Below are 26651 nucleotides of genomic sequence, written 5' to 3' on the forward strand. Positions count from 1 at the left end.
GAGGCTTTGTCAACCTTCCGTGTGACCTTTGGTGAGCTCATCAGCCCCACGGTGACGCCTCCTCCATCCGTGAAATGGGGCTAAGAAGGATGCCCACCCCATGTGTAGCAGCTGGTGGAATTCTCACGGCATCCTCATGAGATCAGAATGCAAAACCCAGCAGGGCCACACAGGAGGTGTGCTTGCGGTGCCTGGTGGGCATAGTCGGGGGGCGGCTCTCGGTGGACCTGGCCCGAGGTTGAAAAGGCACAGACCATGGGGTGCCCGGGTGGCTCAGTCGGTTAAGCAGCAGACTCGATTTCGGCTCAGGTCAGGATCTCAGGGTCCTGGGATTGAGCCCCGCCTCAGGCTCCGAGCTCAGCAGGAAGTCTGCTGGAGATCCTCTCTCTCCCTTCCCTTTTGCCCCACTGTGTGCGCACATGCTGTCTCTTTCTAGAATAAATAAATCTTAAAAAGAGCACAGAACGTGGCACGCCATGGCGTCTGCTACTGGTCGGTCCTCTCCCTTTGCCAGCGTCCACGGGAGTACCAGGGAGGTCGCTGGGGGCTAGGGGGTCAGGTAACAAGCAGCAAGACCCCGGGATGGCCTCTCCCAAGCTGTGGCATCAGCTGGCGAGGTTCGATGGAAGCAGCGCCGATTTTCTTAGCACTCCTCTTCGAACAGACGCTAGCAGTCATCCAAGACCATTCCCCGTTCCGAGCTAGTCACACTCCTAGATTAAACCGGAAGATGAAGCATTGACTCTTGCGAGAAGGAATTGCGATTTTGAAAGGTATTAACACAGAGTTCTTTAGAGAAACAGAAATCTTTTAATTTTTACTGGTGTCTCAGACGCGGAGCCTCTCAGTCTGATCTGTGCAGCCGACGGAGAGAAGGCGTTGGAGTGCTCTCCTAATTGACAGGCGTGATTGGCAGAGTGGTCTCCGCAGTCTCCTAATTGAGCAAAATGCTTGTCACCACACAAATCATTAAAACACTGTGTGAAGGGTGTGCACTGCGACAAGTGCGAAGTGAGGTGTTCGCAGCTACTCTCGGAACACAGACTTTCAAGGGAGATGAGCCCTTTCGTTCTGTCGGTGGCTTCTTGCCGGTGTCGGAAAGCGGCACCGGCTCACGGAGCCCTTGCAAGCATGTGGGCCAGGGCTGGGGGGTGCTGTTCTGTGCGGTGGAGGGGGACAGAACCCCCAGAGGCCGCCGCCGCGCCCTGAGCTGGCTCTGCCAGCAGCCAGCGTACGACTCCCGTTGCAGTGTTTGCGTCCGTTTCCCCTCGAACCTGGCGTGATGCACGGAGTCGGTGGGTTTTTAAAAAATTTTTTTAAGCAGCTGATGGACATGAACAGCGATTCTGAACTGTCCGAGCGGGGGTGCACATCAGTCTGGTGTCATCAGAGCTCTGGTTCCCGTTGGCATCTCATCTCCCTCCAGGCCGTTTGGTTGGAGCTGTGCTGTCTCCCGGTTCAGCGAGGGGCCTGCGGCCTGGTCTCTCTCTGGGTTCCTGCCTGGCTTCCCACAGGTCCGGCCGGGTCGGCTCCAGGGCTGTGTCTTCCGCGCCTGGGAATCTGTGGGTTGTAGGTTCAGAGGAACCGGCGTTGTTCACAGGAGCCGGGGGGTGGGGGGCAGAACCCGCAAGGACTGTGGCTTTGGAGCATGTCATTGTGCAGACGCGCGAGAGGCCCCGAGAGGAATCCTCTGGTCGTGAGGCCTTCCATGAGTGGGGCTTCTGTCTCCGGGTCCCGTCCTTCCTGTCTGTTCCCTGCCTGTATCCGGAGTGCGCTGGTGGCTGTGACGCGGTTTGCTCCTCTCCGTTTCGAGACGAGGAAAGCAGGGCTGCAAGGAGCAGCAGCTGGGGTGGGTGGCAAGTTGGTTCCTGTGCGGTGCCAGCGGGGCTCCTCAGGTCCCAGACCCCGTGCCGTGTTCACTGCACCTGGAAACCGCGCAGTGTCACGGGTTCGATCTGTGCACACGTAGCCCGGCCCTGCCACATACCGAGCGGGATGCCAGCCGTCACATCAGCGACCTGTCCCTGCAGCTCATTCAGCACAGTCACCCTATCTGGTGGTAGCCAAGTCTGCTTTCCCACCAGAGCTCATGTCCTGCTGCGTTGTGATGGTTTAGACGAAGCGCCTGGGCAGAGCAGGGGCCGGTCTGTCTGCCGTATCCACTGCGGCCAGCAGAGCCCCAGGAGCATCAGGTCTCCAGGCCTCCAGCTCGAAGCGCACCGGCTCCCTCTTGTGGGTCAGGGCCGCAGGCGCCTGGGGAAGGGCCGCTCATTCTGGGTGTGGAAAGAGGTCTGTCTCCTCTTAGAAATAACGGAGAAGTGGGTGCTGTGTCCTGGTGTCCTCTCTCGTGTCTCCCTAGTATGGAACGGTCCCAGATTGTAGGGCCTGCTCTGGAGTGAACACACGGGCCGAGTAAGCCACGGGCTGCACTGGAGGGGAAGGGAGGCGGGAGCGAATGGGAGGTCGGAGGACAAGCGGACTTGAGCACTGAGAGTCGGAGCTTGTCCAGATACAAAGGTTAGGTGGAGCTCCCAGGAGGGTCAGTCTTGCATGGAGGGATGTCTGGAGCCGGAAGCTTCGTGGGGAGGTGTGTGCCCAAGGATGGGACATGCATGCCCGGGGCCACTCGGCCCTTCCCACGCAGCCTTAACAAACATTTATTAGCTCTGTATAGTGTTGAGACGTTGTGAAGGTAATGGTCGCAGGAAGCCGAGCTAATGCTGCCGGGCTGGGGGTTATGCTCAAGCAGGGTTTAGTCGAGGGAACAACTAATTACTGGTAGGCTTCGTAAGAGCCGTTTAAAGAAAATGAGCCTCCTTTCCACCTGTGATCCCCAGCCTTGCACCAAACAGAGAAGTCTGGAAGAGTCTGGAGCCTTGGCCCTGTGGGTTCTGCTCGGGCGGATGAGGGGTGCAGCCCTTGCCGGTGGGACAGCCCGCTCAGGGCTTCCGGAGGAGGACTGATGCCTGCCTTGTCTTCACCTGTTGGGGTCCCGCAGGTTCCTAGTTGTCCGGAGATGTGCGTTTGAGAGGTATAAGCATGGAGCCCATCAGTCGGGCTGTGTAGAAATCTGGACTTCTCCTTTCCTGGCCTGCAGCCTTAGACCTGGAACAGAAGAGAATGTTTGCGAGCATCCTCCTGGGGAAGGAGGGGGCCTAACCCTGTTTCTCAGCAAGAAGCGGCGTCTTGGTTTAAAATAGAGTGATGATGGCTGGTAAATAGGGAAGTGAGTGAGGAGCGGCAGCCCCAGATGAATAATGCAGGAGGCGTATGAATGGGAGTTCGTGAGCGTTCATTGATAAATGCAATGGCATATGGTAAATGACCACCCGAGAGACGGTACTCGGGAGACACCCGATTGCCTCCGTCATTGATTCCGGCCTAATGCATTTTTAATGGCTGCCCAGATGCATTTCCTAATTGGTGATTACATCACTGTGTGTTCCAGAATAAAGCACGAGTCGTCCTCCAGCGATGAAGAGCATGCAGCTGCCAAGCCTTCAAGCGCAAGCCGCCTCCCTCTGTTGTCCAATGTCAGCTACAGGAAGACCCTCCGGCTCACTTCCGAGCAGCTGGTGCGCGTCTGGTTCTCCAGTGGGCGGGCCGCGGCGGGGCCGCCCAGACTCAGCGGCCTGGTGGTCTGGGTGCCCCTCCCGCTCCCTGGCCCAAGCTCAGCCCCTGGCCAGGCTGGCCCCGTGGTCTCGCTTCCCTTTAGGCTTCCCTGATGGAGCCCTGGAGCCTCCTGTTTCCAGGTGTCGGAGGAGGGCGGCCCGAGGAGGCTGGTTTATCCTTAGGTGTGAATGACTGATGGACCCGAAGCTCCCAAGCTCTTTCCATTTTTGGAGAGATGTTTGTTAACTCAAGTGCATCTCCTCAATTGGGGGAAATCAAGCACTTGCGTTGGGGATTAGAGAGTTTCAGGTGGCAGGGGTCCGTCCTGGTCACAGTGTCCTCTTCTCTGGGGGTGTCAGACCCTTCTTTCCCTGAACAGCCAGTGAGCAAATATCCTCCCTCTTTTGCTTTGATCCTGAGAAGGAGTGGGGGGCTCAGCTGTGATGGGTGTTTTGTGGGAGAAGGTCAGGCCTAGACTCCCCACTTGACGCCACGAGTGCGGCCCTGCAGCCTGGAAGCCTCTGTGCCGCTGTGTGGCATGTGGCTCAGGCCAGCGATGCTGGGCGACCTGAGTCGGCAGCCAGCGGGCATGCACGAGAGGGGCCCAGCAGTGAGATGCAAAACTGCCGAAAGGTAATTTTGCTTTCCACGTCTGCTGCGAATTCCTTGGGTCTGCGTTATTCAGGGAAACATATTTCCACACTTGCTTTGTCTCCCCTGTTGTGGCCCTTTGTATTTATTCGCGGAGTAGGAAGTGTGTCCCATTCTAAAGTGAATTCCTGTGGTCAGCCTTCCAGCCTGTCAGTCAACCCTGCAGGAAGCGGGTGAGCTTGCCTTATGCGGGGGCGAGGGGGAGAGCCGGGTTCTGCCCAAATCCTGGCGAGAACCATGCTTATCTATAGGCAGAATTATACAGTGGCCTAGGGCAGTGAGTTTAAGAAATAATCCTAATCTAGCATCTCATAGAATGGAATCCAAATAGCCCTCAGTCTGGGCCTCCCCCCAAGTGGGCACCTGGCTCGTGTTTTTCAGAAAAGCTTGAAGTTGAAGAATGGCCCCAATGACGTGGTGTTCAGTGTGACCACCCAGTACCAAGGCACGTGTCGCTGCGAGGGCACCATCTACCTGTGGAACTGGGACGACAAAGTCATCATCTCGGACATCGATGGGACCATCACTAGGTAGGTCTGGCCGCCTGGGGGGCTGTGGGCGAGTTCACCTTCCTGTGGGGCCCAGGCCCATAGCCGGCATCTCCGTTCTCTGTGGCATCATGGGGCTCGTGCAGTTCCGTTTCTGGTGCAGCCGTGGAGACTTCGCTCCTCGCCCTAAACAGCTGTAGTTGGGGTGTGGCGCTCGCTCTTCCGAGGTCGCTCACGTGGGTGCTTCCCAAGAGCGTCTTTGCAAATGGCCTTTTCTCTTTGATTTAGCAAGTCGTGGACTTGACGCGTGGTCAGTGAGAAGGTGTCCTTTCGGGGTTTAACATATCCCCTCTGTGAGTGTTGTCCTCTGGTTACTCCGGGTTTGGGCTTTCTCTCCAGCGAGAAAGTCGTGAGTCCTGCCGACATATTTTATGAAGCGATTCTGGTCCGGTGAATGGGAATGGGCTTTCTTCTCTGCTGTCCTGCCCCTTTTATTGTATTTTTCTCATTTCTGTCTTCATTTAGATCTGATACTCTTGGCCACATTCTGCCCACCCTGGGCAAGGATTGGACCCACCAGGGCATCGCTAAGCTGTACCATAAAGTGAGCCAGTAAGTACCGAGCACCTGTCCCCATCTCCCGTGCGCTGCTGGTGCACGCACGACACCTTGCCCACGGAAGCTCGACCTTGAACGTGACTTGCAAAGAGGGGTACACCTCCGTCAAGCAGGGTCAGTGGGGTTGTGGGGGATTCTGAGGACACAAGTGAGCACTCAGCCTGCCAGTTCCCAAGCGTGAATTCGATGCCAGAAGACAAGAAAGGAAGTGATAGGAGGCTCCCAAGTTCTTGGCCGAAGGAGCGTGGTGGCATTGGGGAGGTCTTGAGATTCAGTTCGTACTGAGGACTGTCCCCTCAGGTGAGCACTGTCCCCTCAGGTGGGGTGAGATGGTCCTCTGATAGCTGCCCAGCCATGTCGTTCAGGCTGAAAAGGCGCAGATTCCAGGCAGGTTTCCTCTGTGGTGCTCCTCTTGTCCACCGGCCTGGAGGGTCCTCCGCTGTGTGGCCAAAACGCAGGACAGTGGCCGCTCTGGGGCCATACCTGGCATGTCCAGGAGGAGCATGGATCTTAAGCTGCTGGCCTCTGTTGGACACGCGTTACCTCACTTACTAGCTTTTCAAAATTACTGTAAAGATTAATATCATTCGTTCCCTCAGAAGCGGTCAGTCTGCATTCCCAGCCGCTAATGGGAGGCAGGGTGCCTTCAGGCCTAGTCCGCTCAATGCCACGGCCATTCCCTTCACTCTGGTCTGGCTCTGATGTAGGACCTGTCGGGCTCTCCCCCTCCCCACACTGGCTCGTCACTTTCTCCATCTTTCTGTGGACTAGAGTCTCCTCATCCGTGAAACCTCTCCCTCCAGTGCTTTCTGTTCTCCAGCCACTTGAGCTGGAAGGTGCCCTAGGCCAATGCAGGACACCCTGCCTTTCCCTGGCTGAGGAAGGTGAGGAATTACACACTAAGTGGGTATCAGGCCGGAAAACCGGGCCCATGATCCGCAAGCTGATGTGCTCACCCCTGGCCCACGGAGGGACAGTGGGGGTTGGGAATGGGCACCGAGAGCTCTGCCCGTACTCTGCGAGCACCGATGAATGAAGCATAGTTTCCTGCCCCTCATTCATTCACTCACCCAGCATTTTTTGAGTGCCTGTTGTGTGCTCCGCCCAGTGACAGGTGCTTGGGATGTCGGGAAGTAGCCACGGCGTCTGGCCGCCTGGGCCTCATGCTGCAGTGGGGCGGGGTGGCTGGGTTGGGGCCTCGTATCCTGGTGGGACCGAGGGCCTCTGATCTCTTAGGGGGCCCCCCTCATTGGCTTGACCTTGCTTTTCCAGATTCCGTCTTCAAAAAATTACAAAAGTGTACATGTGTCTTTGAAAAATGAAGAGAAATGGGGCGCCTGGGTGGCTCAGTGGGTTAAGGTGCTGCTTTCGGCTCGGGTCGTGATCTCAGGGTCCTGGGATCGAGTCCCACATTGGGCTCTCTGCTTGGCAGGGAGGCTGCTTCCCCCCTCTCTCTGTCTGCCTCTCTGCCTACTTGTGGTCTCTCTCTGTCAAATAAATAAATAAAAATCTTTTTAAAAAAATGAAGAGAAATAAGAAAACTGAGAGAAACTGGAGAGTAGGAAGGTCGTATCTTCTTCCTTTCCGCCCTGCAGCCAAGATAATCCACTCCCCGGAGTGGAGCCATGGTGCACAGTTTGGTTCTGTCCCGGTGTCCTTAAAATCCATTTCCGCTCTCCCCCCGCCCCCCGCCACACGCACGCCTGCGTTATGTAGTAATGCGTCTTTCTGTCCCTTACATGTAAGATTCACCTCATTCTCCATGCGGCCCCGTTGCATAATGTGGGTAAACAGAGTCCTCTGTTGGTGCCTGGAGGAGGGAGTTTCCAGTTTTTTCACTGGTTCCCAGACTGATGTGCGACACACTTACATGGAGGTTTATTGTGTATGATGAGCCCATGAATAAATAAGGAGGGACACGCGTGCCGGGAGGGACTGCTGTAAGGCGGATTCCCAGAAGTAGGACTGATGGTCCCGATGAGTGCCTTTGAGGATCTGATCGGCAGAGCCGGATTGCCCTCTGCAGTCCCGTGGACGGCGCGGGTGCCGGTCCCTTCCCCACAGCCTCACCGCGGCTGACCTCTCGTGGAGGAGGACTAATCCACCGAGGAGCTCTGGACTGGCACGACACTGAACATTGCGTCTATTTTTAGTCAGAAGAAACCCTCATGAGTCAGGATACCGAGAAGCTCACAGCCTGAATCATTCTGGGCTTTGGAACATAAATCTACTCCGTCTCTTACTGTACATTAAAAAAAAAAGAAAAGAAAAGAAAAGAAAAAAGGCACCGTTGATCCCCCCACCCCGCAGAAAAGAGATTTTTGGGGAAGTAAAGTAGGGAAGTCTACAGAGAACAGCTGAGCATCCTTGGTTCTGTTTAACGGGCGTAGGGTGATTTTTGCCTTCACATTTTCAGCTTTGAGGCCCCGTGAAGATGTCAGAGTCCTCACCACGCCCTTCCAGGCCAGAATGGGCAACCCCAGTCCGCTCTTCCCGCTCACTGAGCTCTTGTGGACACCCGGGGCTTGGCCTGGCGTGGGGTGCCGGTGCAGGTGGGGCTCGCTGGGGCGCTCCCGTGGCTGGCTGTTGGTTCGACAGAACCCCCCATCCCGGCAGCGCCCCACGTGCTGCCTCCTCCAGGACCCCGGGCGGCTGCCGTGGGTCAGGGGCAGGGACTCAGAACTGGTCATGCTGGGGGGCTCCCTCTTCTCATGAGTCCAGGTCATTCTTCTCATGTCCTCCTAGGACTGATTGCCTGCAGGCCTAGGTGGAGAGAGGTTAGCATGCCCGAATACTAGGAACGTGATGCTGTTAACTCCAGGGCTGGCCGACCGATCACTCTGTCTTTACGCTGCTTTTTCTGAATTTAGGCTGTACTTACATTTTAGGCCCTGCAGTATTTATCTGATGGAAAACCCAGTCTTGCAAAGACTTGCAGAAACAACAGAGAATGAGGGCAATTTTATTTACTTTTTTTTTTTGCCAAATGTAATTACTTATTTGAATGCAGTCAGCTGTGAGAAATTATCTGTAGGGCTGATTGTTCCCTTGTTCAGAGGGTAGGAAACAGCTTGCATGGTTATTGAATAAAAGAGAGGGGGTCTCCGGGTGGCTCAGTTGGTTGGGTGTCTGACTCCTGGTTTCAGCTCAGGCTATGATCTCAGGGCTGTGAGATCGAGTCCACGTCAGGCTCTAGGCCGAGCGTGGAGCCTGCTCCAGATTCTCTCTCTCCCTCCCGCCCCTCCCCACCTCCTCACCTGCACTGTCTTAAAGAAAAACCCAAACAACTAGAGCCAATACCAGCGGCAGACGCAAAACCCTCCCTCAGGTTCCAGTATGTTCCATACGTACAAGGAAAGTGAAGGACTATTTCCCAAAATATCTAGATCATTGAGCCCGTGGATCTTGTGGGGGCTAAATCTGGACAGTAATTGCTCCGATTTGGCACCTTACTTGATACATATTTTTATATCAGTGTAACTAAAAATCTGTGCAGGTTCGATGACTTCGCCCGTGCTGGGTGGAGGGGTCCCTCCGTGGCCTGCAGAGGATGCTGAGGGCGGACACCTCGTTAGCAGGCTCGGTTGGGTCTGTGCTCTCCTCCGCTCAAGGTCTTCTTAGGTGACTGCGCTCATGACTGTGGCTGGCAGGAATGGGATGTCGGAGGAGGCGCTGCGGGGCCTGGGCTCTGAAAGTGACAGCCCTTAGGAGGCTCGCCCTGGATGCGCGGTCCTTGTCCCCACTCCCAGTTTTGGTTTCCTCATCTCTGAGATGGGAACATTAGGCCAGGTGACCCCCAAGGCCTCTGCCAGACCAAAAACTCAGAGCCACAGGTCACGGGCTCGCGGTCACTGGGGTGTGCGCTCTGGCGGGGCAAGCTTTTCCAAGCTGGGCCTTCCCCAGAGAGCCCCAGGACTGAGCAGACTTTGACTGTGGAGTCAGGCTGAGCACGAGTCTAAGTTTGGCACCGAGCCTTCCAATCCTTACGGGAGCAGGGAATTACTCTTCCTCTAGGCCTGCAAATGGGGCTACGAGGTCCTTTTCTCCACAACAGTGCTCCCAACCGAGGGTGATTTTGGCCTCCAGGGACCCGTGGCAATGTCCGAGACCTTTCTGGTTGTCCCGCTTGGGGAGTGTCGTGGACACCTAGTGGGTGGAGGCCAGGAGTGCTGCTAAGATGTCCCACAGTGGACGTTGTCGGGGCTTCTGCCCTGCCCCCCAACAGTCATGTATCCAGTCCAAGATGTCAGTACTGGGGAAACTTCAGCCTAGAAGCTTATCTTGGCAGATAGCCCCAAAGATAATCTTTCCAAGCTATTTTAATATTGGCCTGGGCCAAGTGTTTTAAGACAGATACAGAGGCTGGGACAGATGGAGAAACCGTTGGTGCGAAGCCTGGACGTGGAATGTTCTTTCCTTTTGGCTCTGGTATTTCCCCAAGCCCTGTTGCAGTTGCTGAGATATGGGGGGAGTAAGTGGGATCCCTGTGTGTGTTGTATTCTGCCTTTGCCGGCACCGGTAGGTTTCCCCATGTGTTCTTCTGTTCCCGAAGGGCAAGGTTGGGCTGGCCCCGCGTGCATCCCGAGGCCAGCCTGGGCCCAGGGCGGGAATGCCCCCGGGGGTGCGTTGATGGGGTGCATTGCCCTTCTGAGTGTGGGGTCTTCCCCCCGAGCCTCTCCCTTGAGAGTAAGCTCTGGTGACTTGGTGCCACTTGAGCATTTGGTGGGATCACAGACGGCTTTCATGGGGGCGAAGGCTCCGCCACCAACTGGCATCTCCCGCCGCCCCCCACAGAGGACGTCTTCAAGCTGATTTTCCAGCCACGTTTAGTAATGGCCTTTGAAGCAGGATACTTGCAGAGTGAGAACAAGGCAGCGGCCTGATCAGACCGTGAAATGTATTTGAAAATCAAGTTTTGAATAAAATTAGCATCTCAAGCCGCTGCAGGTGGCAGCTTTTAGGAACTTTGATGTGAAGAGCTATATACAGAAATAGTGTTTTTTTTTAAAAATTGCATTAATTAGACAGCTAAAATACAAAGATGTTCAATTAAAAAGGTTGCTTGATTTTCAGATGCATCTCTGTATTCCAAACAAGCTGGTATTTCTGGATTCTCTTCGTCTTAAAACTTTCCTGTTTCCTGGTTTTAGAGAGTGTATTATTTATTAAGCAAATGTCGAGATGAGTTCCTTGACCAGCAAAAACTGTTTGTGGTGGAACAGTGAGCCGGGTTGGAAGTGGGTAGTTTGTGTTCGTTCATGCAGCAAATATTTACTAAGCGTCTGTAACTTGCAGAGCACTGTGTTACAGCAAGGGATGAGACAAAGTCCTGCCCACAGGGGGCTTACGGATTCATGAGAAATACTGTCAAACAAGGGACTGTCCTCTAATATTAGTGACGAGTGCCACTAGGGAAAATAAAACAGAGCAAGGGTTCGGTGTCTTCAGTGTCTGGAGTGAGGGCGAGAGAGGGTGGTTGTTAAATGGAGGGGCAAGGGAAGGGTCCTCCAGGGAGGTGATGTGAGGGGAGAGAGGGAGCGGGCCTGAGGTGTGGGGAACAGTGTTCCAGGCAGGAGGAACAGGACGTGCAGGTGCCCAGCGCAGGAATGAGCATGGGGCACCTTCTGACAGAGGGACAGAGTGACAGAGCAGACGGGGTTGGAGAGAGGGGCAGGGACCAGGTCTCGCCGGCCTTATAGATCATGGCAAAGAATTTGGATTATATCTGAGGGACATAAGATTCTGGAGGGATTTCGAGCATGATGTGAGCGGGTTTTGAGTTTCCTTCCTGAGTGCCTTGGTGTGGGGTTCCGGGTCGCTGTGGGCATAGAGGCGGGAGGCCCTGCCCCGGAGGTATGCACGAGGGCTGTGGTGGTGACAGGGCACTTGGGGGGTGGTTTGGGGTCCTTGTTGGGGTGGGATGAGGGGGCCCGCTGATGTAGGGGGCCTGGGAGGGTGGTGGTTGTGAGGAGAAGTAGAAACCCGGGCGGTCCTGAGGTTTGGCCTCACACCTGGGCCGGCGAGAGACTGCCGCATGCTGAGTGGGGAGGTCGCGGCAGGAACCCCTGTGTGTGTTTGGGCTATGGGTGTGTCACTTGGGAGGTACTGTTGTGTGCCCTGTGAGGAATGGGGGGTTTGCAGCTGCACGTGTTGGCCTGGAGCTTAAGAGAGAGGCCTGGAGTGGAAGACAGAGTTTAAAAATGTTGAGTGTATTTTATTTAGTCCAATATATGGAGACAATTAGCATTTAAACATGTAATCAATATAGAAATTCTTAATGGGATAGATCTTCTGTTTTTATAGGAAGCCTTTGAAATGTGGTATGCGTTTTACATTAACAGCACGTCTCATGTTGCCCACGAAGCTTTCAGTGGTTTGAAGAAGTGAAACGGAGTCCTAATAAAGTAGTAAAGTCGTGTTTGATAGAACATCTTGTGATCTGGTTTTCACGCCCAACACCGCGGACACCCAACGCATGGGGCTGTCACACGGAGCAGTTCTGAAATTCTCCATAGAGACCAACTGGGTGTCTGACAGTTCTATTCAGGTCTGACTCCCAACTACCCAGAGGTGAGGTAGACCTCCAGGTTAGGGGCTCAGGCCCTCAAGACAGCTCCCACTCCAGACACCAGTCGCAAGTAGGAGGTCCCTGGCTTACCCCCACTTTTCCCTTACTTGGCTTTGAATTAGGGGTCCTCACAACCCCTGTGTCAGGCTTATTAATTTGCTATAACGGCTCAAAGAACTTAGGCAGACTCTTCGGTTTATTCTAGGGGGTATTAATCAGCAGCCAGGTGAAGAGGTACAATACATGAGGCAAGGTCTGGAAGGGTCTCCGCTCTGTGGGGTTGGGGTGTCTCCCAGCACATGGATGCATTCACCTACTTCTTTGAACCGCGAACCCCAGTATTTAGGGGTTTTGTGGAGGTTCATTATGTAGCCATGACTGATCAAATCCTTGGTCACTGGTGATTGAGTTTGGTCTCCAGCCCTCTCCCCGGATTTGTGTATGTGGGGCTGGCCACGGGGCTGAAACTTCCAGCCCTCTGGTTGCTTGTTGGTTCTTATGGCAACCACCCCCCTCCAAGGACTGCCTCGTTAGCATAAACTTGGGCTGGAGGGAGGGACTTGTTTCTAATAGTCAATGACCGGTCACTCCGGAAATTCTAAGGGCTTAGAAGCTCCATGCTGGGATGTGGGGATGAAGACCACGTTTATCTGTGTTGTATCACAGCATCACAGATATTGTACACACCACCTCAGTCCAGATGTGGTGTATAGAGCCTTCGCGGAGTGGGTGCGACCCCCTGGGGAGCTAGGTGCTGAGGAGGACAGACTCCCCAGAACCGCAGGACTTTTGCCTGGGTGGAGAGAGAGCCAGGGGACCTGTGTGGGAAGCAGACCAGGAGATGGTCCCAGGAGCCGGGACAGAGGGGTTCCAGAGGGACACTGGTCCCCCATGCCAGGTGCTGCCGGGAGGTCTGTCCACATGAGAACTGTGGCGTCGCAGGGACCCGCAGGGCCAGCGAGGCAGGGAACCAGTCTGCTTGCGGGAGGTTGAAGGGCTGAGACGTGCAGAGCAGAGTCAGTGCAGACGCACGGCCCTTTGAAGGAGTTTGCTGCCAGGGGAGTGGGGGTGGGGTTTGGTCTGGAGAAGGGAAAACCTGAGAAGGGGGGCTCTGGTGCAGTGGACGGGATGAGAGAGGGCGGGGTGTGTATTTGCATGCTCGGAGGAACCCGCAGCCAAGGCATGTGTGTGGGGGGGTGCTGGCAGGTGGCGGTGGGGCCCTGTGCAGGGAGCGGCCTGGGTACAGGTAGGTCGGCCAGTTGGTGAAGAGCCTCCGTTTCCCTAGCAGTAAAGACGAGGGAAAATACGTACCGAAGGAAGTTCCCGTGAGGATTAAACCAAGTGAGGGAATTGAAAGTGCTTGGTCAGGCACCATGAAATGCGTTTAGGCGTCGTTCTCAGTGCAAAAGAGTGTTTCTCGAATGTGGCCTCCAGGTGGGGAAGGAAGCTCGCGGCACTGCCGTTCCGGGCGAAACATCCGGGTGAGGGTTTGTGCAGAGCCTTTTGCTGCCGCGATGCCGTGACCCATGAATGCTTTGTCTCTTTTCCAGAAACGGCTATAAGTTTCTCTACTGTTCTGCGCGGGCCATCGGGATGGCGGACATGACGAGGGGCTACCTGCACTGGGTCAACGAGAGGGGCACGGTGCTGCCTCAGGGGCCCCTGCTGCTGAGCCCAAGCAGTCTCTTTTCGGCCCTGCACAGGTACGGCGCTCGGCGGGGGCCCCCTTGCACCCCGGGGCTGCGGGCCGGTCCAGGCCCCTCTCCTCTTCCCAGCAGCGCTGGTGAGAAGAGCCTCCCAGCTGCTCTGCAGCAGCCCGAACGCCTGCCCCACAGCGGGCGCCAGAAAGTTCCCCCTGAGATGCAGCTCTGGCTCAGTCGCCCGGCCTCACCCTCCAGTAGCTCATCACAGCGCTCAGGGTCCGGTCCAGATCCATTAGCTCGGCTCACATGACTCTTCCTGACGGCCCCCTGCCCTCCTTTGCAGTTTTTAAAACTCAGTCACGCTGAACTGTCCCCGTTTTTTCCGGAACAATGTTCTCTACTTCAAGCCTGTACACCTGCTGTCCTCCCTCTGAGGGCGGCTGCCGGGCTGAGTCCTAGCGACTCTGAGAGTCAACTTGCCTTCCGTGTAATCGGGGACCTGGGCTGGCTTAAGTGGCCCCTCGACCCGCCACCACCACCTACCCGGCCCTTGTCTCCCAGAAGAGTTGTCTTTTCTGGGAGTTCTGGTCGCATATTTTGTGGTGGTGGTTTTTAAAGATTTTATTTATTTATTTGAGAGAGAGTGAGAGAGTGGGAGTGGAGGGGAGGGGCAGAGGGACAGGGAGAAGCAGAATCCCCGCAGAGCAGGGAGCCCAGCCTGGGGCTCGATCCCAGGACCCCGGGATCATGACCTGAGCCAAAGGCAGACTTTGACTGAACCAGTTAACTGACTGAGCTGCCCAGGCGCCGGCCACGGTTTGGTTTACTGGTCCTCTGACAGTCACCAGCCGATGTCTGATACGTCCTCCCTTCGCTATCCCAGCTGCGTTCAGAGAAGTCACACCAAACTAAGTCTGGCTTCCTGGGGTGGGAGAGAGGAGAAGACGGGGCTTCCCTGCACCATGATCCCAGGGCAGCTTCCCAGGCTGCTCTCAAAACATCAACTATTGCGGTCATAAAGATGTTGGTTCTGCCAAAGGCTGGGTCTAAGCATCAGGTAGTTCTGTCTTCAAGATGCCGGGAGAGGCTCTGGTGGGATTCTCCTCAGTTTGAGGACCTGCTGCTCACTGTGCCGACAACAGAAAAATCCAGATGGGCCCAGAGCGCCATGTTGGTTCCTCATGGGTCTTTTTCTTCAGCTCTGTGGATACTTTTTCCATCGCAACTTTGTTTAGTGTGATTTGTAGTTTTTTTCCCTTGTAGTAAAAGTTCTCACACTGAAACTGGCACATTCTGGGGAGGAAATTCAGGCAAACCTCTGGATCCCTTGTGTATTTTAAGTCCCGAGAGCCGCCCTGCAGCGTAGGCCTCAGTAGAATCCAGATGTTAATGAAATGGGTCCCTGGTGTATGTCAGCCGTTTGTAGGAAGCTACTCGTTATCACGTGTTAAGGACCGATGATTTGCAAGGTCAGGCAAAACACGGACATCAGTACTTCGGTATCTACCACGAAATACACATTAAGGTGATCTTTTTCACTGAAGTCCTGCTGTCCATGATCGATCAAAAGTGGTTGATCTTGGACTGTGAGGACTTACTCAACCAAGGACACCTCCCAGTGTGTGCCCCCTCTCGGGAGCTGGAGGGGCTCCTGACCATCCTTGGCTAACAGCCGGGGCCTTCCAGCCCTGCATTCTAGCCCGAGCCGTCTGTGGGTCAGCCATCCTGCAGAGCTTCTAGAATTGACAGGCCCGCCTGCCATGAGCCAGAATGACCCTCCCTAGCAAGGTGATTTAACTGGGTGCGCTTCTGAGGATCCTGCCTGCGTCTCAGCTGGACTGAGGCACACACACCCGGTGGGTAGAGCATGGTCAGCAGGTGGGGCAGGGAGCCCCTGACTCTGATGCTGCTTGGAGACTGGCTGGTGGGGTGTCTCTCCTGAGTTGCTGTCCTCAGCTGGTGAACACGGCAGCTGGGATAGATGATCTCAGGTGTCCCCTCTCAGCCCTGAGGTGCCATGATTCTAGGAAACATGTCTGAGAAAAGAAGTTGAGGGAATCTGTTTTCCAGAGCTTCTCTGTTGCTTCAGGAGCTTCTCCTTTTAAAGTGGACATTGGCTTTGAGTTTTCGTTACCTGCCCTCCCGTGTGGCGGTTACAGGGGCCTCCGTGGGTGCGGCACCCATTCCTGCGACGTGAGCCTCAGTTTCATGGTGGGGGGTGGGGGTGTCTCTCTAATGACAGGGGACTCGCCGTTGCTACGTCGTCCCAAGACTGGGTTACGGGGCAGATGTGCAGTTCTGGGGTTCGGCGGCAGCAGAGGCTGGCCTCTCACTCTGGGAAGGAAGAAGCTGTTTCACAAGTAACCGCGTTTCCCTTTGGGGTTTTCCGAGGTGCTCTGAGACTCAGATAAATGCCACTCTGTCATTTGCTGGAGTAAAGTTACCTCAAGGGTGAGTTAGGACCAGGGACTGTGTGCACATTCAGGTCACCTCAGTGCCCGTCGGCCGTCCTCACTGCTTCCTCACAGTGCGCCTGCCCGTGAGGTGGGCGCCGGTGGCCCGGGGTCGCAGGTACCTTCTTACTGTGCCCTGCTCACCGGGTATAGACGCCCGCGACATCCTCCTCCCCGCCAGCCACACACTCACACAGTGTGCTTGAGTGTGTGTGAGAGAGAGAGGAGAGGGAGAGACAGAGCAGGAAGCTGCATTTGGATGGTTTCCCCTGAGTGGACTGAAGTTTGAAATCATAATCGTCCCGTCGGCAGTGGGGGCCCGAGATGCAGAATGTAGGACCCTTTCAGTGTTGGTTTAAGGGAGGCTCTGCAGTCCGCCGAAGTCTGTGCAGAGCCAGGAGCAGCCCTGGGGTCTTACGACGCTCGGGTTGGCCATCCACCGCCACCACCACCACCATCCAAATTACACTTTGAGTAGGTAGAGAAGAATATTTCTAAACTACGTGCGAGGGGTAAGCGCGAATCAGAGAGTGAACACCAGTGAGCCCACCGTCCGGTCAAACCGAAGGTCCGGCCGATCCGTCTGGAGTCCCGGTTGCTCCCATCCCTCCCCACCAAGTAGCGACGGTAGCCACGCTCCTTGAATCTCGAGGTCACCATTCCCTGCTTTCTGGAACAGTTCTAGCACACGTATTTGGGGGCCTAACCGATACGGTCAACTATGCACACGTGTGGACTTTATGGGAAAACATCACGTTCTTCTGGAGCTTGCCGTTCTCGCTCAGGGTCACGTCCGCATGAACACGGAGTGGAGCTGTGACCCACTGCTCTGACTCGTGTGCGGTGTCCTGGTGTAGGACGACCCACTGCTGGTGGATACTTGGGTCATTTCCGGGATCCCTCCATTCAAAGCAGCGCTTGCTCAGTCTGCACCGGGCACACGGGCACGAGTCGCTGTGAGGTCCACACTTGGGATTGGAATTGCTGGCCACAGAGGATGCTCAGATTTGGCATTATTAGCTCATTCCGAACCGTTTTCAAAGTGACTGAGCCCATTTCTGCCCCCGCAGCGGAGTCCAGGCTCTCCCCGTGCTCTGCTTTCTTGTCAGCACGTTGCCAGCCTCTACATCTGGACCAGTCCAGTGGGTGTGAACGGTCTCTCCTCGTGTGTTTACGGGCCATTCGGGCTTCATCTTGTGTGAAGTGCCTGCTCGAGTGTCTCCCCAGTTTTCTTTGTGGTTTGTGTGTGTGATGGATTCTGTATCTGTAGCCTTTCTCACGAGTGTCGCAAAGAGCCTTCCCCAGTTTATGGCTTGTGATGAGCATAAATTCGTCATTTCATGTACTTGAACGTATCATGTCCCCTGTAGTTGCTGCTGTTTGGGTACTAAAAAGGGCTTGCCTGGCAGTGGGCAGAGAGAGAGGCTCCTACATTTTATCCACAGGTGTTGCCTTCCACGTTCAGGTGCAGGTGAGTAACCCACCAGGAACTGATTGTTGCGTATCGAGGAGAGGCCCATCGTCTCTCTCTTTTTGGTTTCCCTTCTAGGGCTGTTCCATTGTCCCAGCATCATTTACTGAATCAGTGGCCCATTTCCTCCTGCTTTGAGCTGTCATTGTGCTCATAAATCAAGTGTCCATAAAGGTGTGATTTGGTTTTTGGCCTTTGCTCTTTCTTCTGTGTAATTGTGATGATCGAGTTTTATGAAAACGTACAGACAAGATCCTGCCGAGAGGCTGACGGAAATTACAATGGATCTGTTGTTCAGTTTAGGGAGAGTCAGTATCTCCTCGTAATATTGGGTCTTCCAATTCACTTATATGGTGTCTTTTTTCATTTAGGACATCCCTGATCTATTTCAACAAAGTTTATAATTGTATCCATAAAAGTCTGACACGTCTTCCACTGTAGGTTTATTCCTAGACATTGTAAATTTTAAATGTCTATTTACAGAATTACATTTTGACCTGCTTGTTTCTTCCGATGCATGAAAGTGCAACTGATCTTGTACACTAGTTTTTCTGTACACGGATTTTGTAACGAGCAGTCTTATTGATTTCTTATTAGTGATGATCATTATCTGTAGATTCTCTTTTTGAATCTACCTTTTTTGGTGATGGTTTCCCTTCTTTCATTTCCAATCCTCGTAACTATGTTTTCCTTCCGTCACCGAGCCGGCAAGGACCTGCCACACCGTGTTGGGTTGAAAGGGTGGTCATGGCCGGCTGTTGTTTAACTGTTACCAGGACGTTTGCTGTGGTTCCGAGTACGCCCTGCTATCCCGGCTTTCAGATTTTTCACCTTGATTAGTTGTTGAACCGTATCAACCACCTGTCTGTGTCTATTAATATGGTATGTTTTCTCCTCCTTTGATCTGTTAATGTGTTAGACTACATTCGCTGGTTTAAAGTACTGAATCGCTTTTGCATTCCTAGAATATAACTTTGGTGCTTTGCGGCAGTCGGTTTGCACATGCTTATTTAGAAAGTGCGCACTGACATTCCCGAGTGAGATCGGCCCACGCTCTGCTCACGCTTTTCTTCTTTCAGTTTTGTGTTTGAGGCTCGGTGAGCCTCATAAAACGAGTTTGGAGATGTTCTCTCTTCTCCTGCGTCTGGAATTCTTTGTTCCTTGGATGACCGGTGGAGGTCTTTAGTAAAATCACTTGTCTTTAGCGTTTTTCTTTGTGGGAAGACTTGAAAGTACGGATTCACCCTCCGTGAATGTAAAAATAGTTTGGTGGTAAGGAAGCTTCTCCTCTCAAGCTGATCCATTATTTATTTATTTGTTTGAACAGAGAAGTGATTGAAAAGAAGCCAGAGAAGTTTAAAGTCCAGTGTTTGACAGACATCAAAAACCTGTTTTTTCCAAACACAGAACCCTTTTATGCTGCTTTTGGAAACCGACCGGCTGTAAGTAGTAAATTGGGGGTATATAAGAGCTCTGGAAATAACCGCCTTTTCTGACAGCTGCCATCTGCAGGGCGGGTCTTGACTCCACGGGGAGCCAGATTCCCATCCCGCTAGAATTAGCTGTGAGGAGATGTGCAGTCACCTCTCGGTCTCTAGTTTTCTTTGATGATCGGCTGGTGGGTGTCAGTCTGAAGCTTAAAATGTGGGGCTAGAACCTTCAAATTCCAAACCACCTGCTAATTTCGTCGAACAAGAAGAACCTAGAATAGGATTAGACCCTTTCTACTGGCAGAGAAGCACAAAGCCAGGCCTTCACACCATGGCGCAGTGGGACTTCGCAGGTTTGCAGAGCGTTGTCGCATATGGTGAAAGGAGGGCTTGGAGATTTTTAGGGGTACGCCCAGACCTGCTGGAGAGTTTAGTGTTCTGGATAATATAGTTCGGTACGAACTTCCCAGTAAGAAGATCCCCCTTTTGAAACTGGGTCAGAGCATAGCCTGAAGGGCTGTCAGATCACAGGGGGCCCTGGAAGCCTGTTTACTCATGAGCTCAGCTCCAGCAGGATGAGCGCAGAGGCTCCCAGGGGGAAACTGATTTAATAATTTCACGTCCAGAGACACTTTTTTCTCTGCAATACTTGGAAGTAGAGTTCTGGTTAATGAAAATTTTATAATAATGCATCAAACTTGAAATATCCCGTATTTGTGTTTATAATGCGCTCTTTTTTTTTTCTCCCCAATTTTACTTTTCCACATACAGGATGTATATTCATATAAGCAAGTAGGAGTGTCTTTGAACAGAATATTTACCGTCAATCCCAAAGGAGAGCTCGTACAGGAACACGCAAAGACCAACATTTCCTCGTGAGTGTCGTGCGCGTGCTGGGGGGGTCGCTGTGTCCTTACGTTGTTAGAGTCTCCATCTTGGAACCGTGTTCACAGTTCACGCTCTGCCTTTTTGTCCTTTGTTGCCTATATCTTCATCTTGGATTCCTACAGAGAAAATACAGTTTAACTCCTGGCAGTTTGTCCAAAACTTAATTTTTGGACAATCTGCATTAAATCAGGCCCCTCTGGGTCAACAATTTAAACGAAGTGGTTAGCTTCTGCTACTGAGTGGAACCGCATGAATTTCAAAACTAGTGGTTTCGATCGGCCAAGTGAGGGTTGCAAGCCTAGCGTGTGAACTGGAAATGTAACCGAATCGAGGTGTCATGTGAAGCTGTATTTACGGACGAGAAACTGCGTGTGTCTTCACACGCCAACCTGACATGCTGCTCTCACCAGAAATTGCCAGAATTCCTCTCATACTTGCGGTGGGAGCCCCAGAGTCTCCCCGGGGCAGTGGGCTGAGTTGGCTCTTGTCTGAAAGAATGCGTCCTGGTTGGCGCTGACTCTCCTTGACTTGGGTGTGCTGGCTCCGGGGTCCTCCCTCGTGAGAGTGGAGAGCATTTCCTCAGGTCTTGTGTGGGTGAGCGCTGCCCCGCGGGCTGCATCGGGCAGACATCTGTCCTCCTGCCGTGCCTGCTTCAGGGGCTGCACCGTCTACGCAGACCTAGAAAAGAGCCCCGTGGCCCTGAGGGACCCCGGGGAGGACTGCAGGAGCCCGCCTCATGGGCAGGAGTTGAACTGGGGTTTGGTTCTAGCAGGTTTGCCGGGAACGGCCTTCTCCAGGCACCTCCAGTGGTTTTAGGTAGAGGAGAGATCTAGGTTCCTGCGAGAGCACATTTTCACATCCGAGGTGATCCATATGCCCGTTCAAGCTTACTTTAGCCTAGATGGGGGCCAGTTGTAGGCTGGCGGGAGCCCTGGGGCCCGCCCACGTGCCTCCTTCCCCCGGTCATGCCTATACCTAAGCAGTTCTCAGGATACACCAGGAGAGAGAGGAGGACGGAGCCAAGAGTCTCCCCTGTCCTTCGGAACAGGGGGCAGTGCCGGGCTCCCTCCTGGCTGGCGGAACAAGAGCAGGGACGGATTCCTTCCCTGGCCGTGTCCGGAGTGGCCCCAGCGGCATTGGGGGACCCTCCCTCCCGCATTCCCCAGCGTTGCACCCTCCCACATGAAAGCGTGTCCTGGTTTGGAGAAGGTCAAAGAAATCACTCTTCAGGGTCAGAAGACCCATGAACCGATGAGACACTGCCCAGAAATGGCCACAGCCCGGTGGCAGGTCTGTCACAAGAGCTGTGGCAGGATGGGGTCCCAACCCCAAGAGGGTTTACCCTGGAGGCCTGTGGGGTTATCCCATTCTCTGAGACTCTGAGGTTCAGGCACCTTGGCCTGGGTGGATCTCTGCGTGGGAGGAACTTGGCACCTTGCTGTCTAATGCCAGGCCAAGGACAGGAGGCCCTTCCTGGGGGTGGGGGAGCGCCCCTCCATCCCCTGGAGAGCACATGCTGTCTCTGGCACCTAACTTGGGACGGTCATTTTGGATCTGGGGACACTGTGTCCGAGAAATCAGATGGATAGGGGCCCACGGCAGACGGGGGGTGTCCGTGCTCTTTGCCGTGGCTTGTGTGCGGGAGGGACGCGGGTGGGGCGCGGCTGGCTCCCAGAGCACTGGGCAGTTTGGATTGGGGGCTTGTGACACACCCTGACGACACGCCGTGAGCTGCTCCCCATGGGGAGGGGGCTGCCTCCCATAGCCACAGAGCTCAAGCAAGTAGGTCTTCAAGCTAGGAGGCATTTTAACAATTTGTTTTAATCCCCAGGAAAGACGTAATTCTTACTTGTTAGGGGAGATTTTCCCCATTCTGTGCAAGCATGATGTTCCTCATAAGCCCTTTGGGGCTCCTTTATTAAATATACACTCTCATCCTTAGTTAATAAGGTATTTGATGCCTCAGAACATGCTAATTCCTGGAGTTTGTTTCGAAAGCCCTTTTTGGTTTTTAGCAAATTGGAACTGGAGAGGGACCCCATGACGGTCAGCAGAGACTCTGGGGACATGTGGAGAGGCCTGAGCTTGTCAGAGTTTCTGGTTGGAGGCGCCCGGAAGTCTGAAAATGCATGTTCAGTACAGCAACTTTCTTTTTGTAGTATAGGCCAAGGAGACTAAGGCACAGCGTCTCGGGAATACGCAGAAAATGGAGGGAGAGAATGTTGCAGGGAATGTTGAGAAACACTCATCTGGTCCCACTCCATATGCCATAAAGATGGAGGGCCCAAAGCCCAGAGAGGGCAAGATGCTTGCCCAGGGTTACACAGCTCCTGCGTGTGGGTGGTGTGGTGTGGGAGTGGATCCCAGGTCTCTTGTCCCTGGGGCTAGCTAAGGTTTCTTCCCGAAGGCTAATAATTAGCGAGGGCTAATGTTAATAATGGATGTAGGAAAATTCACTGAGTACCGAATATATTATTTGATTGTTGTATACGTTATTTTATTTCACTCTCTTTGGACGCTGGGGCAATTTTCTTTTCCTTTCCTTTACAATTAAGGAGACTGCAGCTTAGAATGGATGAAGCCATTTGCCCAAGGTCACTCAGCTGGTAAATGGCAGAGCTGAAGGTCAAGTCTGTGTCTCCTTAACTCAAGGCCCAGGGTCATTTCCTTGCACAGCAGAGCTGTCTGTATTGCACCAAACACGCACTTTTATCTGTGGTTCTTCCTGCAGGCTGGGGCGTGAGCTCTGAGGCAGGCAGCTGTCCACTGCCACGCTGATTTCCTCCTGTCCCCCATTTCCCACTTGTCCCCCTTCTTTGGTCTTCCGTGCCAAGTCAGGTTTCACCCGCCTCGCCCGGGGGGGCTTATCTGAGTCCTGCCTGGCACCCACACTGATTTCCTGTTAATCAGTGAGGAATTATTCTAGAACAATTGCCACCGGGTTAAGCAGGGTCGTCTGTTTCCAGGGTTGTGGGTCTCTCCTAGCTTCCAGGCGCATTGCAGGGGGACCTGGCTGTTGTTCCGCGTGGCCGGGGCACGGGGGGGTCCCTCTGAGGCCATGACGTCTGTTCTCCCTGCAGGTACGTGAGACTCTGCGAAGTGGTTGACCACGTTTTCCCATTGCTGAAAAGAAGCCATTCTTCGGACTTCCCCTGCTCAGACACTTTCAGTAACTTTACCTTCTGGAGAGAGCCGCCTCCCCCTTTTGAAAACCAGGATGTTCATTCCTCCTCAGCCTAAGATGTTGCCAGCAGCCTCCTGACGTCATGTGAAGACCGGCGCCCCCGATTAAAGGATAGGCCTTGGGAGCCATGAAGCAGGAGCTCAGCAGCCTGGTGGTGTGCGGTCATTTGCTTAAGAGCGAAGGAATCCGAGGGGCATTTCTCTCCCTGCCATGCCCCGGGGTGGACATTTCTAAGTGGGGTATGAGTGGCGCACTTTAGAGGCAGCGGGTGCATTGAGGGCGGGAAGGCATCCTTCGGTGGCAGCTGTAAGCCAGTCGCCGCGCTGCCCTGCCCGTCCCCTCTCGCAGTTCCTGCCCGGTTCCTGTGCCGAGGTGGCTGCGGGGGGTTCCCTGCCGATGACCGTTCTGCTGAGGCACCCCCGATGCGCGGGACATGGCCGAGGGGGGCCCGTTTCCACCTGCGGCGGGGTGTGCCACCTGTGTCCGCGCGGTGGGACGGCAGGGGGTCTCGAGACCTGCCCCCGAGGGGTCTCCCCCCTCACTGTGCTGGCTCGGCCTGGGGCTGTCTCCCAGCAGTCTTTGCCGGCAGGTCTGATGGGTAGCCCGGAAATTCTTTAATTCCTTGGATGAAAGATAACCTAGGTAGTTGGTATACTTCCCCCTCCATTTTTGTGGCCCAAGGCTGGACTATCTATGCCTTAATGCATCTGTGGCAGGCGTTTTATTTAGAATGTGCTTTGTCTGGCTCTCTCTAACTTTGCAATGCCTTAAATTCAGATTGTAGTCAGCATTCCTAGGGCAGTGTTTGGAAGGAGCGCGACGCTCCGCCGGCCCCCTTCTCCAGCCGGGTGCAGCTGGAAACGTGGATTGGAGCGGAGCCCCCGCCCCGTGGTGATGGTGTCGATTTCTGCCGGGAGCTCTCCAAAGAGGGGAGGTGGTTTTACGAATGTCATTTCAAGACGTTATGTGCTTTGTAGATACTCTTATTTATTATTTTACTCTGATTGGGTTATTGTTAGGAGCATTTTAGCCATAGTCTGTCTATTATTATAACTGTCATGAACACATCAAAAGGATAGAGATGTTAGACTATCCAAAGAGCCTTATTCTGTATATCTCACCACATTGACCTTCTTTCAGAGTTTATGGGTAACTTTTTATTTTCCTTCGCTTTTCCCGCTTGAGTTAAGGGCCAGTGCGTAATACTTCGAGTGATATTCTTCACGTTGGCGGAAGATGGTTCCTTTCCTTGTTTATAAAACTGGCCTCTGGAGAGAACAGTTTGAAAGGTGAAAGAATTATTTTCGTAAGAGATTTTGCTTTACTTTGTGAAGTATTATTTTTTTAAAGAGTGTTTTACCCCAGTGATTGCAAATGCTTTCCTATTTAAATCGCATTGTCACGAAGTCAGAACCTGCAACAGATGAATGAAATTTTACTCTTTCTGTGAAAGAAAATCCAGAGGTTTTGCCTTCATCGTAGCTGGCGGGCTCTGTTAGCAAGGGGAGCCTTTACGGAACTGTCCGCCTGTGTCCTCACCACAGACCTGCCTAGAATTGGAACGTGCATGTGCAGATTCCCTTTTGGAGGCATTAAAAATAATTAAAAATAGTTCTGCCTTAACTACTCTGGGCTGGTTCATTAGTGACCTTTAGAGGCTATGTTAATTCTGTCCTGAGGGTATTTTGGGGTGAACTTGAAGTGTTGAGAACTGAGCATGAGGTCACGTGCCTGCGGGGGCCGGTGTACTTTGTCCCCTGCACGGGGGAAGATCGGTTTTGAGGAGGGGTCATGTGTCCCATGTCCTGCCGTCCAGCGTACCCTCCATCAGGACGACCGGCTGCTGCAGTCACTCTCTGTGTGGACGTGGGAGAGCCTGCGACCCTGCCCTCCTAGTTTTGCTGTACCTTACGCCTCCACGCCACTGCACTCTGAAACAGAGCCTGCCTTCCGGGAGGTGACACGCTCGGATGTGTGTCACGCCCAGAGCGTGACCCCCGGAGGGGCTGTAACCTTCACACCTGCCTCGTGGCTTCCGAAAACGAGATTTGTACGCGGCTGCACTCCCTCCTCTTTCAGCTGGCTTCTCCGCCTTCACACACCTGTTACCCAGTGGCCCCGTGGGTGGTCGTGCGCCGGCGTGCTGTGTCTGGACCCCACATTTCACGGTTGCCCTGGGGAGACGAGCCCCTCCACGTGACATCATCCAACGATCATCCCATGTGACGAGGGAGAACTATATACCTGGAACATGGACAGATGATTCCACTTTCCCAGGGAAACTCCCTTTTCCATCTTAGGTTGAGATCACCACTTCAGATATATTTTATTTACAATACTTGATCTGTGTTTGTCTGTGCCGGCATGGTGACCCCAGTCACTGCGGTGCCCCACGGTGTCGTGCCGGCGGCAAAGCTGTTGTAATAAAGGAGAGGGACGAGCGATTTCTCTGCAAATCAAGTGTGTGAATTTCAAAGTGTTTCGGTGAGTTACTAAGCTGCTTTCTAGGGTGTGAAATCAGCATTTTTTATTGTCTACTCAAAAAAAAAAAAATCCTTAAGGCTATGGATCTGTTCAATATTTGGAATGAAAGAGCCAGTCTTTTCTTGATGCCTTTGGTGTGGTGCTGCCCCTCCTCCGTAGGCAAAGGGGGAACGTGGGGGAGAGGCGGGAAGGCAGGGGAGGCTGTGTCCGGGGCTCCTCTTCCTGGTGGGAAAGACTCGAGAGCAGAGCGGGCTCAGTTAAGTGCGGTGCGTGCAGGTTCCCCCAGGGCTTGGCCCATGACCCATGTGTCACCCAGCGGGCTCCAGTCCGCGGTCTTGAATGAGATGCTCAGCTGCTGCCGTAGGAGGAGACACAGGAGAGGCTCAGGAAACCAAGGTCCTTATCCCCAAGTGTAACGCCTTGGGAGGAACTTCACGCCTTGCAGAGCCCTGTGGGGAGGCTCCAGGGTGGTCTGGAGGCAGAAGTCGCCAGAGGGAGAGGAGAGCCTAGGCCAGAGCCTTTCCTGGGGTTCTAAAGGAGAGGCAGGGCAGGGCAGGGTGTCCAGCTTGAATTATTTCCGTGGCCTCCAAGATGGAGGCGTGGTCCCTGGTGGTCTGGTGCCCAGCCCTGGGATGTTTAAGGCAGAGGAATGCTGCTTTCTGTATGCACAGGCCAGCTAGAGGAGGGCTGGCTCTGCATGGCTCGGTTGGTGTGTTAGAGGCGTGCTCCGGCTGGGCCGCTGGCTGCCTCGGGGAGGTGGCTAGCCAGTCTCTCCCCAGCAGAAAGGGTTTTAAGATGTCAGAACACTGTAATAATACCCAGAAAATTAAAGTATAAACTGTACAGGTTCCCTCGCCTCACATTCCCCGGCCTCAGTTTTTGGACTCTTCTCTGCGGCACACCTGAGCCAGTCTGCTTACGCGTTCCTGTAAATGCCAGTTAACGTACAGTGGGGTCTTAGTTTCAAAAGTGCAGTCGGATTCAGCACTTACCGTGGCACCCGGTGATCGTCGCAGCAAGGGCCTGCCTTCATCCAGGGCACCTGGCTGGCTCCCTCGCTCTTAAAGATTTTATTTATTTGAGAGGGAGAGCGAGAGAGCGTGTGTGTGCCCGTGCGTGCACACTCGGGTGTGGGGGCGGGGCAGGGAGAGACGGACAAGC

At 53.9% G+C, this 26651-nt stretch overlaps 1 protein-coding gene across 5 annotated transcripts in view; it reads left to right on the forward strand.

Annotated features, from left to right (window-relative positions):
- LPIN1 (lipin 1) overlaps positions 1-25674 on the forward strand; it is a 69350-nt gene extending 43676 nt beyond the window's left edge. For 2 of the 5 annotated variants that reach the window (XM_045979197.1, XM_045979196.1), the window contains exons 15-21: positions 3449-3575; positions 4645-4793; positions 5277-5363; positions 13488-13640; positions 18832-18946; positions 19706-19809; positions 22903-25674. In XM_045979197.1, the coding sequence (XP_045835153.1) occupies positions 3449-3575; positions 4645-4793; positions 5277-5363; positions 13488-13640; positions 18832-18946; positions 19706-19809; positions 22903-23062 (895 nt within the window). In that variant the 3' untranslated portion in view covers positions 23063-25674. The remainder of the gene's footprint in view (positions 1-3448; positions 3576-4644; positions 4794-5276; positions 5364-13487; positions 13641-18831; positions 18947-19705; positions 19810-22902) is intronic. The other 3 variants (XM_045979195.1, XM_045979198.1, XM_045979199.1) reach the window with 2 other exon arrangements.
- The last annotated feature ends 977 nt before the right edge of the window (positions 25675-26651 follow it).

This window comes from Meles meles, chromosome 15, assembly GCF_922984935.1.
Source record: "Meles meles chromosome 15, mMelMel3.1 paternal haplotype, whole genome shotgun sequence".
Classification (NCBI taxonomy): Eukaryota; Metazoa; Chordata; class Mammalia; order Carnivora; family Mustelidae; genus Meles; species Meles meles.